At 36.1% G+C, this 21,635-nt stretch overlaps 1 protein-coding gene across 1 annotated transcript in view; it reads right to left on the bottom strand.

Annotated features, from left to right (window-relative positions):
• Positions 1 to 21,635, bottom strand: part of COG5 (component of oligomeric golgi complex 5) — a 305,665-nt gene that overhangs the window by 264,638 nt on the left and 19,392 nt on the right. The window contains 2 exon segments of the mRNA XM_021682942.2: positions 635 to 683; positions 685 to 756. Of these exon segments, the coding sequence (XP_021538617.2) occupies positions 635 to 683; positions 685 to 756 (121 nt within the window).

Below are 21,635 nucleotides of genomic sequence, written 5' to 3'. Positions count from 1 at the left end.
TAGCTCTATTCATAACCACCAAAAACTAGGAACAACATAAACTTCCTTCAGTCCTTGAATCAATAAACTGTGGTAAAACCACACAATGATATTCTACCAAACACCAAGTAACAAACAATGGTATAAATAAAAACTTGGATATATCTCAAAGGTATTATGCTGAATACAAAAATCAGCCTCAAAAGGTTACATACTTTATAATCCCATTTATGTGACATTCCCCAAAATATAAAACTAAACTGATGGAGAACCAATCAATGGTTGCCAAAGTTAGGGGAGGAGGTGAGACTGTAAAGGGATAGCAGGAGGAAATTTTGGGGGTGATGAAACTTATTCTATATCATGACTGTGCTGGCGATTACATGAATCTATGCATGTGTTAAAATTCATAGGCATGTACACCCAAAAAAAACGGCCAATTCTACCGTATGAGAATTTTAAAAATAAACAGCATTTCTAAGAAATCAACTAATTTTATTCACCCATTTTGAAAAGTGTGACAATGTTGTATACGGCCAATTATTAAATACATTTGTTCAATAATATTTGTTACTGGTGATAACAAAAGCCAACAAATCAAGTGACTGAAAAATCTGTAAAACTCTACTAATTTTTTAATTAAAAGAGGACTTACCAAGTTCATTAAGACTCTGAGCAGCTTTTGTTATCTCTCTACTCCCCCCCTTGCAGTTGTCCTTGGAGTCTCTTAGTGAGATATAAGATGCGAATTATTCTCCGAAGCAAATCACAGGCAACCTGTGTAAATATCAAAATAAAATAAATAAGTGTAATCAATCCATGAAGTTTTATTACTATTATGCTGTGAATCCGTCCATTCTTTCCAGATGCTAACGACTCATTCATGTCTTTTTTGTGTTTTCTACCCATCAGAAACCTAAAAAATCACAAAGCCTGGAAAGCATCATTTTACAGTAAACTCTAGTCTATCCCAAAAGAAGAAATTTGGGGATCAAAGTGCTGTGAAACCTGGGAACTCCTTTCCTCAGTCCTAGACCAGTTTTCTTCTCTAGGCCAGTGGTTCACAGTCTTCATATTAAATTCAAAAGTGTAGGTTCCAAAAGTTCCAAGCCCACATCATAGCCCTGACCAATTAAATCAGGATCTCTAGAGGTGGGAACTAAGCATCAGTATTTTTTTTTTAATATCCTCAGTGGTGCCAGTGTGCAACCAAGGTTGACAGCTACTGTGCTGCTGCTGCTTAGCTACTGCCTCTTTTCCAATCCTGGTTTCTCTTTTCTAGGTCCACAGGGGAGCAGACTTAAAACTTCTGATTTCACTAGACCTTAAGGAATAAGTATCCCCTCCTTGAATTTGTCTAATGGTTCTTCTATCACTAATAACAAATTAGGAAAGTTATTAAAACAAAAAAACTGGGCGCCTGGGTGGCTCAGATGGTTAAGCGTCTGCCTTCGGCTCAGGTCATGATCCCAGGGTCCTGGGATCGAGTCCCGCATCGGGCTCCCTGCTCCTTGGGAGCCTGCTTCTCCCTCTGCCTCTCTCTCTCTCTCTGTCTCTCATGAATAAATAAATAAAATCTTTAAAAACAAAACAAAACAAAAAAACTATCATATATACATGTCACCTCCTATTCTCTTTTCATCACCAGATGTAATATTTCACCTTTACCTAGCCAAAAGACTAAGACACAAAATGAAGACTCATGTATTTCAGGACACTTCATTGCAGAAGCTGGGTCCAGAGCAATGGCCTGAGGGAGAGACAGAAGAGGGGAGACTGATGGAATAATAGATATGTAGTGACCTTTAGTATCAGTAGTGATAATGAAGAGAGACAGTCTGTGCTGCTGCATTACCACCATCTTTATGGCCCTGAAGCTGGTTGAGAAGAACATCTCCCATCTAAGGAGGAAAATCATTAACTGGAGGCAGTAAGAATTAAAAGCACTAGGAAGAGTTGAGACTCCAGCTATAAACATTTTTTTCTGAATGAAACACACAAACACACCCAGACCCAGAACCACACGTGCACCCACACAACATAGAGACACATAAACATAAAATTTGTTCAAAAATACAATGTTTACAAACATACGTAAGTCAAAGGTGACCAATTACTAAATATGCTTACCTCAATGCTTTTTTTTTTTTTTAAGATTTTATTTATTTATTTGACAGACAGAGACACAGCGAGAAAGGGAACACAAGGAGGGGGAATGAGAGAGGGAGAAGCAGGCTTCCTGCTGAGCAGAGAGCCCGACAGGGGATTCGATCCCAGGACCCTGGGATCATGACCTGAGCCGAAGGCAGACGCTTAAGGACTGAGCCACCCAAGCACCGCACCCCACCTGAATGCTTTTCTGAGTAACTACAGTCTAAAGCACTTACAATGATAAAAGAATGCCAACTAAGAATCTGTCCCTGAAAATTGGAAGATTTGGGCATCTTTATCTTTTAATTAAATTTTATTTTCTGAATAATATAAGCACATAATTCAAGATTCAAAAGAAAAAAAAGTCACCCTCATATCTCTGTCACAAATATGCACTTATCAAAAACCACCGTTACCAGTTTCTTGCTTGTCAGAAGTGTTTTTAAATGAACCAGTTGGAATGTTGAATCCCTAGTGATCATTCCTCTGGGATTCTAAATACATCATGAGGAGAAACACCAGATCTTACTTTAGTCTAATCACCTAGAATTGTCCTTCTAGAATTCCCCAGTACCTGTCCAATAAAGGATATGCCCTCAAAAATGAAATCTTTGAGCTTATTTCTAATGCTTTTATTTTTAACCATACTTCATCCGTCATCAAGTCTTACTATTCTTCTGTTGCATATCACAACTGTTACATTATCTTTGTTCCTACAAGCATCACATAATCCAAATCTTTACCACCTTCACCTTCACAATGTGATATACCACTAGCTTTCCAATCTCTTCCTGAAATCCATCCTGCTAGGTTTATCTTCTTAGAAACACAGTTTTCAGCACTCCAGCCCCTCTTTTTAATAAACTTCAATGGCTCTCTACTGAGAGATTATGTTCAATCTTCTCACGATAGCATTTAATAAAATCCTCAGTCAAGAAGTCTTAGATAATATATAAGGCATCACTTACCACTATTTCCTAATATAGTGTCCTCCACTCCGGTCAATTTCCCTTCCTTATTTTTTATTTTGGACTTTTATAACCAAATTTAATACAAACATTATTCAGCACTAAAAAGAAATGAGATATCAAGCCAGGAAAAGGCATAGAGGAACCTTAAATTCATGTTACTAAGTGAAAGAAGTTAATCTGAAAGGCTGTATATTGTATGATTCCAACTATCTAACACTCTGGAAAAGGCAAAACTATAAAGGAAAAAGATCAGTGGCTGCCAAAGTTTGGAGGAATGAATAGGCAGAGTATAGAGGACTTTCAGGGCACTAAAAATACTTTGTATAACACTATAATGACTGACATATGTCACCATACATTTGTCCCAAACCACTGAATGTACACCAAGAGTGAACCCTGATGTAAACTATGGACTTTGGGAGATGATGTGTCAATGTAAGTTCATCAACTGTAACACATGTACCACTCTGGGAGTTTGGGGGGAGATGGTGATTAAGGGGGAGGCCATGCATGTGTGGGGACAGGGGATATGGGAGACACCTCCATCTTCCTCTTACTTTCGCTGTGAACCTAAAACTGCTCTAAAATAGTCTTTGAATTAGATATAGATATTACAAACACAGAAAACCACACAGAGAAATTAAAGCTAACTGAACTTGGAACCACCATGCAGATCAGAAGACAGAACCATGTCAGCGACTACAGAAGCCCTCCATGTATGTACCCTATCCCAGTCATGACACCCTCCATCCATTCCCTTCTAACTCTCCCAACCCAACCAAGAAACACCAGTACTCTGGTTTTTGTGGTAATCACTTCCTTACTTTTATTTATGGCTTTATTACTGAAATGTATATACCTAACTGCTATAGTTTAAACTCGCCCTATTTTTTAATCCATATAGGTTCCCTCACCATCTCTTACTTTTTCTTTACAATCTGCTAAGTATATTCGACCATCTGTCCTATACATTTCCCACAGGCTGGGTTTCACGGAATGCAGTCCCACTGTGCAGCTGAACATGTTCCTCTGTCTTGCGTGTTTCCCATACATTGGCAGTTGGATGTAGGCAGCTTTGTCAGACTCAGGCTTAGTATTTTGGGTATTTTCCTTAGGTAGTGGTGCATGTGCAGCACATGTGTGATTTTCTCTTTGTGTTGTTAGCAGTCACTGATACTCAATGTCAAAATCCATTAAAATATAGAGATTACTCCAATTCTATCATTTTGTCTTTACTTGCTAGCATATAAAATTTTCTATAAAAAGAAACTTTACCTCACCTACTATATGTTTACCTGGTGGTACTGTTCATAAAGAAAAGTAAAAATAAATACTTGATTCTTTCCCTTGCTTCATCAGATTTCAAAATTAAAGACTGTTTTCCTGATATCTACTAAAGATGAACAATTAGTGGGTTTGGTTTTGTTTGGGCTGTCAGTATGAACTCAGAGATTTAGACATAATACAGGATGCCAACCCACTTAGCTCTTACCCTTGCAGATGCTCACCTTGTCCCTTTGTGGCCAGTGGGAGCCTCTGAGGGTGATCAATGGTACCAAATGCCTGAGAAAGAGGTTTCCTGGGACCCGGGACTTCCAGTGCTAAAACTGAGCTTGTTAGTCATCCCAGAGGCTCTCTGAGTTGGCTCCTCAATCCTTTTGTCTTGACTCTAGTTAGTAATGGCTGATAGCTTCCTTGATATACAGTATAAAAATATTCCAGGATCATTTTATATATTTCATGCCCTGGAATCAAAGATTTATCAAAGAAGCCCCAGTTTATTTTAGAAGTCAGCAGCATTTCAAGAACACATTCTGGGACTAGGTTTGCTCATTTCTGTGACTTTTCAGCAGACATAGCTAGGAAATGTCAGAATCAAATTACATAAAAAAAAATTATAAGGACCAAAAAACAGAAGGACCACGTCTTTAAGTTGCTAAAAGAAAACTGTCAACCTAGAACTCTATATCCAATGAACATATCGTCAAGAATGAAAGTGAAAAAAGCCGCTTTCATGTAAAATAAATTAAGAGAATAGAAAAAAAATTATCACATATTCATTTACTTTATTCCATAATATACATAAAACATCTTCAGATTAATATTATACATATACATATGTACAAAAATATATACATATGTGATGTATATGTCAAGATAAAATTAAAATACCTCATGAGTTCATACTGATATTTCCAATTAAAAATCAGGAGCACAGGGTGTTTACTTATTCTTCTAACTTACATCTGTACATTATTTCTTCCACAGAGACTTCCGGCTCTCAGAGACATGAGAAATAACAGAATTAGAATAATTTAAAATTATGCATTTGCTTTGCTGCACAACACACAGAAAACATTATCTCAATACAAAACCCACACTACAAACACAAATATGACAGCTGAGGATAGTTTATAAAAACATGTTTTGCACATGCTCTCCCTATTTTTTTTTTTTTTTTTTACAGTTGAGCTTTGTCAAAACATACAGCCATTACATGAGATACTCCCCTTTATATCCTTCACTTAATCTCAACTCTAATGCTCATCACCAGTCTTTAGTGTTTCTCTAGTCATTCTCAAGTACACTATCAGATTCCCAAGGAAAGATTCATGGGAACAATCTTCCCTGCATTCTTCTTTGTGGATGGCTGTCCCTATACTTGAAAATCAGTTTGGCAGGTCTACCAATACCTACTGTTGCAGAAAAAAAATCAACCCAAAACTTAGTGGTTGAAAATGATTTGTTCGGTCTCACAATTCTGTGGGTAATTTTGGCAGGGTTCATATGCTCCCTGTGCTATCACCTGGGATTACTGACTCTGCTGCATCCGGCTGACAAAGAGGCTGGTCTGGACAGTACCAGACGGCTTCACTCCCGTGTCTGGTGCCTCAATGCTTCTGCACCTATCACCTCCACATGGTTAGCTGGGGCTTCCGTGTCACAGCATGGTGGTCTCAAGGTAGTTGGACTGCTTACACAGACAGTGACTTTCCCAGAGCAGAACAAAAGCAGCTATGCCCCTTGGAGGCGAGGTCCAGAACTAGCACAAAATCACTTCCACAGCACAGGTTCTTTGGTTTTGCTATGGTAGTTGCTCTCTCTGTTTTTACAGTGTTTGGGGACACTGGCATTTTATGTTGCTGTTACCTTTCTCTTCCTTCCTTCCTGGCACATTCATTTGTTTGGTGGATAATCATACAGCCAGTAAAATAAGGCATCATTCCAATTCTATCTACAATAAAGTAGATAAAATTATTTGACACCACATTAACTGAAAACTAAAAAGGACCCTACTTAATTATATGATGAAAACCACATATTTATAAAACATAAACACAGAAAAGAGAATATGTTTTAAGGATGATTTCTTCTGTCTTTATTCAAACATTTTCTCAAACTTCCTTACTTATATAATTCCAAAGTTAAAAAGTTAAATTAAAAACTTTCCAGTAAAAAGCTAATATATGTGTATGACTTAAAAAATTAAAAAGTAAAATGATAAAAAGTTAAAAAAATAATTTGAAAGATAAAAATGTTATATAATAGGTATGTGGATTATATCTCAACAAAGCTGTTACACTGAAAGTTAAAAAACTCATTTTCTTATATAATTTTAAAGTTAAAAAAATTTAAATACTCTATGTAAGAGATAATAAGCTCTTCAAAATTTCTTTCTGAAAAACTCCGAGGCAGTTCATAAGCAAAAAATGTTACTAAAATGAGCTAAGATAGATGATTCTTGGGGTGATAATTAAATTCAACTCATGTATTCATGTATATAGATGAAGTCAGAAGCCTCTGCTTGGAGAAAGAAAAGGCTTCTGGAAAGAGAGTGAAATGGGGATAAAAAGCAAAAAGAATTAAATCTAAAAGTACTTTCTTCTAATTGAGAGAACAATCATAGTGATTTTATGTTCAAGGCAAAAACAACTTCATAGCTCTTTCTTTCTTGCTTTCTTATACCACATTCATTTAAATGAATTAGGAGCTCAAAGAATAAAAAGATTAAACAGGAACATTAAAGTCTCCCCAATGTTCAAAACAGAAATGACTAAATAAAGTGAACAGAATAAAAATGGTTAAAACATAATAAGCTTCCAAAGAGCCCCTAGACTTCAAAATAGTTTTAAAGGCAGCACATTTCTAAGATGAATTTCCTTCCTAAAGTAAGCCTGCATAGGAGTCAATCCAGGAAAAATTAAATACTGGAAATAAAGATACCAAAATGTCCACAGGCATATTTCTTTCTCTTTATTTTCCCTTCCTCTCTTTCTTCCTTTATAATAATTTGGCCAAAGTTATTCAATTTAGTTGTTCCTCTAGTATAATATCTTTTAAAATAAGGGGGTAGAAAATTAGGGCACATAGGGCGCCTGGGTGGCTCAGATGGTTAAGCGTCTGCCTTCAGCTCAGGTCATGATCCCAGGGTCCTGGGATCGAGTCCCACATCGGGCTCCCTGCTCAGCGGGGAGCCTGCTTCTCCCTCTGCCTCTCTCTCTCTGTCTTTCAGAATAAATAAATAAAATCTTTAAAAAAATTAAAAAAAAAAAGAAAATTAGGGCACATATTTAATAACAATAATAAAAATAAAAAGTGTTTATCTTAAACACAAACAATCCTGACTTCTCATGCTTGTGTAACCATAAAAAATAAAAACATTTATAAAAGAAAAGATCACAGCTTCACAGAATCATAGCATTTTAGAGCTGGAAGGGAATTCACAGACTCACTCCAAACTTTCATTATAAAAGAACATACCACCACCACAAAACTGGTAATTAGGTATGGTGAAGGATGAGTTAACTAACCTTATCGTGGTAATCACCTGGTAATCACCTCACAATATACACACGTATCAAATCATCATGTTACACACTTTAAACTTATACAATGTTATATGTCAGTTATAACTCAATAAAGCTGGGGGGGGTGTTAAAAATATTCAAGTTCCTTCACTACCATGCTGCTCGAGTGATGAATAGCAGTCAGGCCTCAGAAGTCCTAGACCAGTGTACTGCATCAGTACTTATGAAGCTGGACTTGTTCCTGATTTTATTTTTTTACCTCCAGCAAGCTTCTGGAGAACAGGAACTATACTGTCTACCTTTTTTATATATTCCACAGAATCAAAAGCAAAGAATATTAAATTTAGAGAAAGAAATCTCATTTTGCAGTTATAATGTGCTGCACGCTGGCTTTATGAACTCCAGCAAGTAACTTTCAGAACCTCGGTTTACTTATCCATAAATGATGTAAGCAACTTCTAAACATAATTATTATAAAATTCAAATGATTCAGAATGCTTGAAATTTTCATTCATTATAAAATCCTGCATAAACATGAAATTTCCCTTATTGCTAATAGCTAGATAAGAGGCAAAAATAAATAGGTTCTTAAAACTTACTGTCAAAGGAGTGTATTGAACAAAGGGGGAAAAAAAAGAAATGCATGATTCTGACAGGTTTAAGATCTGGAGCTGAAAGCAAAGAAGTGAATGAAAATTAAAATTTTAATTGAAAAATCAAAATTTAATTCACTGCCTAAAATTAAACATAAATCTACCATCATTACATGTTAGTTTATTCTTTCATATGAAAAAGAATTCCCCTGAACATAATGCCATGATTTAAGTACAAAATGAGAAAGTTATCCTAAAAAAGCAATATTTAAATCCCAACTTAACTATGAGGGGGTATTTTTTTAATGTATATCTTAACATAAAAGTAAAACATTAACTCGCAGGAGAGAACTCTTACAATGTTCTGGGCACTTGCAGTGGCCAGACTCCTCAGGAAAGTAGCTTGGGCAGGTCCTTATACATGGCTCACCAAACCTCAGGTCATATAGGACCTTGAGACCTTGGCCACAACTGATTAGATTGGGAAACAATGGTAGGTCAAAAGAAACTATACCAAGTTTGTCACCAGTGGCCTATGACATTGTCTTGCATAAGAACTGCCCAAAATTGTTACTGGAAGGAAAGTGGCAATAAGCAGAAACCTTGAAACAAAAGCAGCAAGAGTGAGAAGAAACAATGAGCAAGTGAAAAGGAGAATGAGTTTTCCCACATGGCAGAAAGAAAAAGTAGCAGAGAGAGATACAAACACACAGAGCCTGAGTCACAGAAAAGCATGAATGTTGGTATATTATTACAGGTCAAGCAATGTCTTACTGTACACACGTGTCACACTGTTTCAGGATTCCTCTTTGGCTGTTAGGACAGGTTCCCATGCATCCTCACTGCTCCACATGCTCTTAAGTAGCTATCCCTGAAATAACCTGAAAGTATCTCTTCTCTATCTGAAAAAGACTAAGACATCCAAACTCTTCCCACATGCTGTATTTCTCAAGTTGTTATAGGAGAGATGCATAAGTAAATTAAAAAGAAATTAGTATACATGTATGTTTTGTTCAGAAACATATGCTACATATTTCGGAAAAATATTAAAACTAGGGCACAGACTAAGGAGAAGATCATTTTACTCATTTCTTAAACATTTAACTGTCTGGTATATAACGCTATGCTAGGGCTAGAGATTCAAATATTAATAATATATGATCACGGGCGCCTGGGTGGCTCAGTTGGTTAAGCGACTGCCTTCGGCTCAGGTCATAATCCGGAGTCCCTGGATTGAGTCCCGCATCGGGCTTCCTGCTCGGCAGGGAGTCTGCTTCTTCCTCTGACCCTCTTCCCTCTCGTGCTCTCTGTCTCTCATTCTCTCTCAAATAAATAAATAAAAATCTTTAAAAAAAAAATAATAATATATGATCACAGCCCTTAAGGAGCTCAGTCTTATAAGAGAGTATAAAGAAGATAAAAGCTATGCAGAAAGTACTATAGTGGACGTATCTACAGGATTTTAAAGGAACCAAAAAATGAAAAAGAAATATTCTGCTTTGCCAAAAGGAAGGGCAGGAGAGGCCCTCACAAAAGAATTGACACATCAATTAGAATCTGCTGAATGACAAGAACATTCTGAGTTAGAGAAAAAAGAAAATGTGCAAAGAAATGAATGTGAGAATTTCTAGTAAAAGGAAACGTTGATAAAGGCAAGCAGAGGCCATATCATGAAGGGGCTTACATGCCATACTGAGGACTTGACCATTCTATTTCTTGTTAAGAAACTAATGAATAATTTTATCAGGAAAATAAAATAATCTGATTTTGTTTTATGAAAAAAGATGAGATGTGAGTTTTCTATTTTCAGTATGCCAGACTAGGTTGTTACCTTACCACTGAAAACAACTAAAAATGCTGTATGACATGTAAAAATGTCCAAAAAGCATCAAAGAAGTGATAGAACATATAGAGATACCAAGCTAAAAGTGAAGCACAGGAGAATCCAGAAAGAAAAGAAGCAAATCCACTTGTAATCTGAGAACACTTGCTAATCTTGGAAAATTACAACCTACATCTTGACAGCCTCGGAGGCCAAGTGGAGTAGACGGTTAAAATTGATTAAATTTAATGTTGTCTTGGACTTATAGTGATTTCTGATGCCATGCAGAAACAAAACCAATCTTCTCTGAAGGACTCAGATATTCTAAAAAATAACTTCTCAAAAAAAAAAAAAAAGTGTCCAGGACACAGCAAAAGATAATCAGGCACCCAAAGAAATTGAACTCCATTACACAAAACAGGCAAACATACTACAAAATAAACATACCCACAAACACTACAGATACTGTACCTCCCAGAGTCAGGTAACAGAAAACCTCAGCAGTATAGATACAAAGAAGTAAAAGTCAGAACACAAGAAACAGGATCATACGGCATTTCAGGAAAATAAAAACAGAACTTCTAAAAATAAAATAAACATTACCAAAATTTAGCAAAATAATAATAGGCTAGTTTAATCACAGGCTATAATTGGCGAAAGAAAGAATTAATGAAATGAAAATACAATCAGAAAAAAGTCCAGGAAAGACAAAAACACATAGACTAAGGAAAAGTGAGTAAATGACTTGGATGACAAAGAAAGTTGAGCATATATTTATCAGATTCTGAAGACAAAGGAGAGAGAGAATGATGTATATCTGAAGAAATCATGGCTTAGAAATGATGAAAGAGATAAACCCACAGATGGAAAAAGAATTGACACGAATAAAAAGGAACCATATTCTAAAACTGAAGGGAATCAAAAACAAGAGAAAATCCTAAAAGAAGCCAGAGGAAAACTACAGATTACCTTCAAAAGTCCAGGTCAGAATGAAAGCTTTTCAACAACTAAAATAGAAGGCAGAACATAATGGAATGATATCTTCCAAGTGAAGAAAATAATAAACAGTAAGAAAGGAAGGAAGGAAGGAAGGAAGGAAGTAGGTCAAAAACCAACTTTTAAAATGAGCAAAACAGGGCGCCTGGGTGGCTCAGTTGGTTAAGCGACTGCCTTCGGCTCAGGTCATGATCCTGGAGTCCCGGGATCGAGTCCCACATCGGGCTCCCTGCTCAGCAGGAAGTCTGCTTCTCCCTCTGACCCTCCCCCCTTTCATGCTCTATCTCATTCTCTCTCTCAAATAAATAAATAAAAATCTTTTTAAAAAAATAAATAAATAAAATGAGCAAAACATCTGAATAAGAGAAGATATACAAATGGCTAACAGGCACCATAATTAACAGTCTGTTTCTTGGTCTGTCTCTCTCTCCTTTTCCCTTTGCTCATTTGTTTTGCTTCTTAAATTCCACATGTGAATGAAATCATATGGTATTTGTCTTTCTCTGATTAATCTAGCTTAGCATTATATTCTCTAGCTCCATCTATGTTGTTGCTAATGGAGAGTTCATTTGTTTCGTGGCTGAATAACATTCCATTGTGTTATATATACCACATCTTCTTTATCCATTCATCGATTGATGTGCACTTGGGTTGCTTCCATATCCTGGCTATCATAAATTAATGCTGCTGTAAACATAGAGGTGCAGGTATCCCTCTGAATTAGTTTTTTGTATTCTTTGGGTTAATTCCCAGTAGTGAGATTGCTGGATGATAGGGTTAATTCTATTTTTAACTTCTTGAGGAACCTCCATACTGTTTTCCACAGTGGCAGCACCAGCTTGCATTCCCACCAACACTGATGGTTACCAGAGGGTAGAGGTAGGTGGGGGGTGGGTTAAATAGATGATGGGGATTAAGGAGTGCACTTATTGTGATGAGCACCAAGTGATACATGGAATTGTTGAATCACTGTATTGTACACCTGAAACTAATAACACACTGTAAAAAAAATAATAAAATAATTTTTTAAAATGGCCAATAGACACAGTAAAAGATGCTCGATATCGGGGCGCCTGGGTGGCTCAGTCAGTTGAGCGGCTGCCTTCGGCTCAGGTCATGATCCCAGAGTCCTGGGATCGAGCCCCACATCGGGCTCCCTGCTCGGCGGGGAGCCTGCTTCTCCCTCTCCCTCTGTCTGCCGCTCTGCCTACTTGTGCTCTCTCTCTCTGTTAAAAAAAAAAAAAAAATCTAAAAAAAAAGATGCTCAATATCTTTAGTCATTAGGGAAATTCAAAGTTCTCAAATGAATAAAATCTTTAAAAATAAATTTTAAAAATTAAAAAGAAAATAAAACAACCATGAGGTACTACTTCATACCTAGTAAGATGGCTATATTAAAAAGAAGTGTTGTAAGAAATAAAGAAATTGAAACTTTCATACATTGCTCGCAGGAATGGAATATGGTACAGCTGCTTTGGAAAACAGTTTGGCATTCCTCAAAAAGTTTCTTTTTCCAGAGATTGAGAAATAACTGACATATAACACTGTCTAAATTTAACATTGTACACATATTAATTTGATACATCAAAATATTAAACAAGTAGCATATGACCTTGCATATTCTCAAGTAAACACCCAAAATAACTGCAAACAATATGTCCACACAAAAACCTATACAAAAATATTTATAACAGTTCTTATTCATCATAGTCAAAAAGTAGAAACTACCCAAATGTCCATCAAGTGATGGGAAAACAAACTGGATGGATAAACAAAAATGTGGAATGTCCATATAATGTAATATTATTTGTTCTTAAAAAGAAATGAAGTATTGACACATACTACAACAAAGATGAACATTGAAAGCTTTATGCTTTCGAGTGAAAGAAACCAGACAAAAAATGCCACATAATGTATGATGCATTTATATGAAATGTCCAACATAGGCAACTCCATAGGCACAAACAGCAGATTAGAGAGTTGGTGAGGGCATGGGTAAAGGGGAGTGACTACTAGTGGACATAAAGTTTCTTTTTGGGGTAATGAAAATGTTTTGACATTAGATGTGCTAGTTGCATAACCTTGTGACAATAGTAAAAACCACTCACTTTACACTTAAAAATACACTTTAAAGTGGTGAATTTTATAGCATGTGACTTACAACTCCATTTTTAAAACTGAAAGCAACTTCTACTTCCAATGCGATGGAATGATAGGCTGGATTTACACTCCCATCTTAAACAACCAGAAAACTGCACAAAGTACATGAAATCATTTTCAGACAATGAACAACAGATAGCACAGGACTGTGATCCCTGGAAGAAAGAAAATGAAGAAAATGAACTTGGGGCACCTGGCTGGCTCAGTCGGTGCAGCATGCAACTCTGATCTCGGGGTTGTGGGATTGAGTCCCATGTTGGGTGTAGAGATTAAAAATAAAATCTTTTAAAAAAGAAAAGAAAGAAAATGAACTTAACTATCCTAGTTTCCTGCGGGGAGACAATTTTCAAGCGCCAGCAAAGGGAAAGGTAAGGGAAACAGAACATGACAGTCTCTCCACAGTGAGGAAACAGAGATCAGACTTCAGAAGAACCAAAAAAGCTGGAGTTTATGGACAGAGAACTGGACAGGAAGGAAGTACCAATCTGTACATGTGTAAGAGAAAACACAGGTAAAGAATTACTGAAACAAATCACAAAGCTCACAGTATAAAGACCTAGAAGTAAACGTTTAGGACTAACCTATAAATTAGCCTGACTAAAGGCCGCTCTGGACATGCACTAACAAAGAATTAAAACCAGTCCTCACTTACCAGGCACATGAATAAGTAAAAAAATAAAGCCCATAACAAGAAGAAAGGTCAATCAACAAAAACAGACCCAGAAATAATGAAGATCTGAATACTAAAATATCTATTATAAACATACTCTATACATTCAAGAAGTATAAAATTTAGAAAGGAAAGATATAAAAAGACAAAATATTAGAGATGAAAAATATGTAAAATCAAAAACACACAGGATGGAAGTAACAGCAGATCAGACACTTTACAAAAATAGATCAGTAAACTTAGAAACAATTGCAGGTATATTATAGACCAAAACACAGGGCATAGGACAATACAGAATATCTTCATGAGCTCAGCGTAGAGAAAGTTCTCTTAAACAAGACAAAAAAAAAAATAAAACACCAATCCTAAAACAAAAAAATGGTAAATTTCACTTCTATCCAGCTAGATATTAGAAAGAAAGAAAAGAAAGGAAAGAAAGGAAAGAAAGGGAAGAAAGGGAAGAAAGAAAGAAAGAAAGAAAGAAAGAACAAGCACAAAGGTTTATTTGAAACCACAACAGAGGACTTATCTCAGGTATTCAGTCTCTTTAGTAATTACTTCCCTGAAAAACGAAACAGAAACGATGGCACACCCAAAAGTGGCAAAAAATAAGAAGTTTGACAACCCTAAATGTTGGCAATGATACAAACTAACGCCAACTCATATACTGCTGGTATGCATGACATAACTCTTAGGGAAAATGGTTTGGCATTACATAATAAAGCCAAAGATCAGAAATCCTATAACCTTAGCAATCCCATTCCTAGGATATACCTAGGCCAACAAGCATATGAAAAGATGCTCCATATCACTCATCGTAGTAAAAATAAAAGTCAAAGCCATTACAAGATACCACCTCACACCCATTAGCATGGCCAGTACCAAAAGAACAAAAAATACCAAGTGCTGACAAGAATGCAGAAAAGCTAGAGAACTCGGGCACTACTGGTAGGGATGCAAACTGGTACAGCCACTACTGAAAACAGGATGGAGGATCCACAAGAAATTAAAAATAGAATTACCATATGGTCTGGGTATATCTCCAAAGCAATTCAAAGCAGAATTGATCTCAAGAGATATATGCACATCCATGTTCACTGCAGCATTCTTCATAATAGCCAAGAGGTGGAAGCAACCCTAATGTCCATCAATGGATTAATGAATAAAGAAAATGTGGTCTATACATACAAAGGAATGTATAGTCTTAAAGAAGAAGGAAATTCTGTCACATGCTAAAACACAGATAAACCTCAAGGATATTAAGCTAAATGAAATAAGCCAAAAGGACAAATACTCTATATGCTGCTCATATAAATAGCTAAACTAGTCAAAAAGAAACAGAAAGAAGAAAGGTGGGCTCTAAGAGGAAGACAGAAGGGAGAAAGAGAAATTCATATTTAAGGCATTTAGAGTTTCAGTTTTACAAGAGGAAAAAGTTCTGGAGATCTGTTACACAACAATGTTCATATACTTAGCAGTGCACTTAAAAATGATTAAGATGGTAAACTCTTCAACGTAATACAAAAAAATCAATGTGAATTAATGAGCATAAAAAAATAACTTCTGCTATGTCCATTATAAAAAGCTGCTAACAGCATCAATTCTCATCAATTCCCCTACATTCAAATTTTGGTTTATAGTATTATTCACTAAAAGAAACCAGGATGCCGGGGTGCCTGGGTGACTCAGTCGTTAAGCGTCTGCCTTCAGCTCAGGTCATGATCTCAGGGTCCTGGGATCGAGCCCTGCGTCGGGCTCCCTGCTCATTGGGAAGCCTGCTTCTCCCTCTCCCACTCCCCCTGCTTGTGTTCCCTCTCTCACTGTGTCTCTCTCTGTCAAATAAGTAAAAATCTTAAAAAAAAAGAAACCAGGATGCCTAGCAGTTAATTAATCCTATTTCTTCTAGCAGGAAGCAGCAGAATGGGTCTAGAACATTCCATCACCCTCAAAGAATAAAGATACTTTCAAAAATGGCAATGGCTCACTGAAAAAACAAAGCCAGTTTGAATGGATTCCAAATGATCAAACTGATAGCTTGAGCATCAGTAGGAGTGCAGTAACTGAAACCAACTGGAAGATGGGGCACCTGGATGGCACAGTAGGTTAAGCATCCAACTCTCAATTTCTGCTTAGGTTATGATCTCAGGATCCTGGGATCGAGCCCCACATGGGGCTTCATGCTGGGCGGGAGTCTGCTTGAGGATTCTGTCTCCCTCCGTCCCTCACCCCATTCACGTGTGTGTTCTCTCCAAAATAAAATAAATAGGGGCGCCTAGGTGGCTCAGTTGGTTAAGCATCTGCTTTCGGCTTAGGTCATGATCCCAGGGTCCTGGAAGTGAGCCCCACATCAGAATCCCTGCTCTGCAGGGAGCCTACTCCTCCCTCTCCCTGCTGCTCCCCCTGCTTGTGCTCTCTCTCTCTCCCCCTCTGTCAAATAAATAAAATCTTAAATAAATAAATAAAATCTTAAATAAAAAAACTAAAAATAAAACATAATATTAATTGGAAGAGGTTGAGTCTATGAAAGATCCTAAGGACAAATTGATACTCCAAAGAGAAAAGAATAATCTGAAGGAGACAAAGATGGTCACAGGAAGATAAGCAGAACAGTGTAATTTTTCAATGATTTAATAAGTGTTAATACAGATATATCAGTATTTCATTTCTTTTGAGTGCATATTGGTTTATAAAACAAAGAAAAAAAATTAAGCATAGAAAACTAAACAAGAATCATTTTGAACCAAATGACTCCAGAAAAAGCAGTAGTATTCAAAACAGAAAGGCCTGATTAGTACTAGCGATTGTACGTAACAGCCAGAAAAACTGGGAGTCTTGTATCAATCAGCACCAATCTCTAATGATCTCATGTAATAACTAGGAGTCCACCAGTAGTCACATACAACATACAATTAAAAAGTAAGTCCAACACTACTTCAAAACTGATTAACTGAATGTCCCAAAGAAAACAGATCTACACTGAACAGAAAAAGAATTAACAACTGGCAGACAAAAATAATATTCCACCTCATTTTGTAAATAAAATTCTACTGAAACACAGCCAACATAGTTGAATAGTTGCAACAGAGATATGGTAGCCCAAGAACCTAAAATATTTGCTACATGGCCGCTTACAAAAAAAGTTTGCCAATTCCTGTATAGATAAGTCCTTTAGATGAATCTATTAATTATATGTTAAGACACATCTTTTGTTTTTTTCAACAAAATCTATGTAACCATGAGACAAGCAATGAGATACAACTGATACACAAAACTAAAAATATTTCTAAATATACCAAGTTTTAAAAATGCACAATCTAAACAAAATGCAGAGAATAAATATCATATGATGTAACATGTGAAACTTAATTATGAAAAGGGCCTCAGGCTAACAAGCAGTTACTCAGGCTTAAATCAGACTATTAAACCAGATGCCATGCCATAACCACAAATAAATTAACTAAAGAACTTTGCTGATGGGATACAGAATTTTTTGTTTGTTTGTTTGGATACAGTAAGACTGTTATAACCCTGAAGGAAAAAAAATAATAATAAAGAAAAAAGAATTAAAAATTGGAATAGATTAAGAAGATACATATTCCAAAAAACCAAATCGATGGTATTTGCACTTCTGTTACCAGAGTTGGTCTGAATGTAATCACTACAGTATGTTATATGTTTTGCAATCTGCTCTTGAAGATGTTTAAAGCATTTAGGAAACTATATCAACTGTCTTGATGACTACAGCTTTGTAATATAGCTTGAAATTCAGAATCGTGATGCCTCCAGTTTTGTTTTTCTTCTTCAGAACGGCTTTGGCTATTTGGGGTCTTTTGTGGTTCCATACAAATTTTAGAATTGTTTGTTCTAGCTCTGTGAAAAATTCTGGTGGTATTTTGATAGAGATTGCATTAAATGTGTAGATTGCTTTGGGTAATAAAGACATTTTAACAATGTTCATTCTTCCAATCCATAAGCACGGAATGCTTTTCCATTTCTTTGTGTCCTCTTCAATTTCTTTCATAACACAAAAACAGACATATAGATCAATGGAACAGAAGAGAGAATCCAGAAGTGGACCCACAACTATATGGTCAACTAATCTTCGATAAAGCAGGAAAGAATACCCAATGGAAAAAAGACAGTCTCTTCAACAAATGGTGTTGGGAAAACTGGACAGCAACATGCAGAAGAATGAAACTGGATCACTTTCTTACATCATACACAAAAATAAATTCAAAATGGATGAAAGACCTTAATGTGAGATAGGAATCCATCAAAATCCTAGAGGAAAACACTGGCAGAAACCTCTTTGACGTCAGCCATAGCAACTTCTTACTAGACACGTCACCACAGGCAAGGGAAACAGAAGCAAAAATGAACTATTGGGACTTCATCAAGATAAAAAGCTTCTGCACAGCAAAGAAACAAGCAACAAAACTAAAAGGTGGCCTACGGAATGGGAGAAGATATTTGCAAACAACATATCAGATAAAGAGTTAGTATCCAAAATCTATTAGTATCCAAAATCTACAAAGAACTTACCAAACTTAATACCCGAAAAACACATAACCCAGTTAAGAAATGGGCAGAAGACATGAATAGACACTTTTCCAAAAAAGACGTCCAGATGGCTAACAGACACATGAAAAGATGCTCAACTTCACTCATTATCAGGGAAATATAAATCAAAACCATGATGAGATACTATCTCACACCTGTCAGGATGGCTAAAATTAACAACACAAGAAACAACAGGTGTTGGCAAGGATGCGGAGAAAAGGGAACCCTTTTGCACTGTTGGTGGGAAAGCGAACTGGTACAGCCATCTGGAGAACAGTATGGAGGCTCCTCAAAATGTTAAAAATAGAACTATCCTATGATCCAGCAATTGCACGACCAGGTATTTAACCAAAGGATACAAAAATACAGATTCAAAGGGATACATGCACCCTGATGTTTATAGCAGCATTATCAACAATAGCTAAACTATGGAGAGAACCCAAATGTCCATCGACTGATGAATGCATAAAGAAGATGTGGTATAGGGCGCCTGGGTGGCTCAGTTGGTTAAGCGACTGCCTTCGGCTCAGGTCATGATCCTGGAGTCCCTGGATCGAGTCCCGCATCAGGCTCCCTGCTCAGCGGGGAGTCTGCTTCTCCCTCTGACCTTCCCCCCTCTCATGTGCTCTCTCTCATTCTCTCTCAAATAAATAAATAAAATCTTTAAAAAAAAAAAAAAAAAAAAAAAAAAAGAAGATGTGGTATATATATAATGGAATATTATTCAGACATCAAAAAGAATGAAAGCTTGCCATTTGCAATGACATGGATGGAGCTAGAGTGTATTATGCTAAGTAAAATAAGTCAGTCAGAGAAAGACAAATCCATATGATCTCACTCAAATGTGGAATTTAAGAAAGAAAATGGATGAACATATGGGAAGGGGAAAAAGAAAAAAAGGAGAGAGGGAAACAAGCCATAAGAGACTCTTAACAAAAGAGAACAAATAGAGGAATGATGGAAGGAGGTGGGTGGGGCATGGGCTAGATCGGTGATGGGTACTAAGGAGGGCACTTAGCATGAGCACTGGGTATTTTATGTAAGTGTTGAATCACTGAATTCTACTACAGAAACCAATATTGCACTGTACATTAACTAAAATTTAAATAAAAAAATAATTAAAAAAAAAAATCTTATCAAATTTATGGTTTAGTTTAAATGTTTAAAAGAATTTGGTTAAGTAAGTTTGTAACCAGTTTTTAAATGTCTGGGGCAATAGAATTTCTTGAGTTTCTAAGTTTTGAACGATTACTTGCATAAATAGTCTATTAACATTTAAAGAGGTAATGATTACTTAATGTTAATGAGTTACTATTTAATAAATCTAAAAGACAAACTAGAAATTTCTAAAATATAAGTGATGAGGAATGCCTGGCTGGCTCAGTCAGCAGAGCACGTGACTCTTGATCTCAGGGTTCTAACGAAGTTCGAGCCCCACATTGGGTGTAGAGATTACTTTAAAAAAATAAAATACAGGTGATGTGTATTCTCCATTCAAGAAAGTGCCCCAAATATTAAAAATTCTATCAAAAGTAGTCACATTGAAGTCAAAATATAAGTGCAATGTGTAACATAGACCTGTGTTATAGACCAAACCAACACTCTCCAACACATAGAAGCCTAACTCATTAAACTTCTTTTCTGTTAGGTCCTTAATAGATTTTGTGCTTGCATCTAACATTAAAGGTCTTTTAGTAACTGAAAAGTCACAGTACTACAAGAAAATACATAAAAAGAATCAAAAGATGGTACTGTTAATTCTAAAGATGGCAAATATGATAAAAATGAATATAAAAACATTTTTTTCTGGACAGATCTTTAACTTACCTAAAAAAGTTAAAGATATAGTTTCAGAACAAAAAAAAAAAAAAAAACACTATAATTTATATATAGCTTAATAAAAAACTTGAATAAGATTTAGATAGAAAGAAGCAATTTGGGAAAGACAAAAAAATGTACAGGTACAGACCAAATTTGGAGAGTTAGAGGGGGCAGGAAGTTCAGAAAATTTAGTTGTACAATTAGGTGAATTATAGTTCAATAAAGCTATTAAAAAAAATAACAGGTCTGAGGTAAGGTACTGAGAAAGCTGGAAAATCAGTGGAGATATAAAAAAGAAACTGGATCATAAGGGTTTAGGATTTCAGAGGTGAATTGTATGGTCATGGGAGTAGATGGCTCAGGTAGACTTCAGATGAAGATCATAACTGGAGTTACTAGAGTCAAAGAAGAGTGAGGACAGAATGATGGGTGGATTACTATGGGTACTAAAGCCAGAAACTATGATGTAAAGACTTTCACTGTAAAGATGACTGAGCCAGGTCTGTCTTTAGTGAAGTATGCTGACAGATACATGTAATAAGTAAGGAGGACAAGGGGAAACGGCTTGAGTTAATCCTTTTAATGCACACTTTCATTGCCATTCTCTGGATATGCCCTGCAAACCTCCACCTCGTGCCTTTGTCATATTCTTCCTTCTGTCTATAATTCCCTACTCTCAGCTTAGCGTACCCAAATCCTACCTATTCTTTAAAACCTTTATCAATTGCATTCATTCTTAAAGATTTATTTCAAAGCTGTCCACAGCCTACTTCTTTAAGCCTATCTCCTTTCTTAAGCATTAAAAACTTCATAAAGCAATCCAACTGCATATAATTTCTCTGTCCTGTGAGTTATTGTTGATCTATTTTGGCATTTATGTAATCAGTATTTTATTAGGTCATTTTGTATAGTTATATTTCCTTTAACCATGACGTAAACTTTTGAAAACAAGTACCATCTCACCCATCTTTGTATTTCTGCCATCACTAACACAATATCTCTCACAGGAGATGTTCCAATGGCTTACTAAGAAAATCAGAGCTGCTTAGTTATCAATCCCTCATTGTCTTATCCACATTCTTTATCTTCAAACAATATTGGCAT

This window comes from Neomonachus schauinslandi, chromosome 12 (assembly GCF_002201575.2).
Source record: "Neomonachus schauinslandi chromosome 12, ASM220157v2, whole genome shotgun sequence".
Lineage (NCBI taxonomy): Eukaryota > Metazoa > Chordata > Mammalia > Carnivora > Phocidae > Neomonachus > Neomonachus schauinslandi.
Note: the sequence above shows the minus strand (reverse complement) of the source record. Positions and strands in the feature narration are given on the sequence as shown.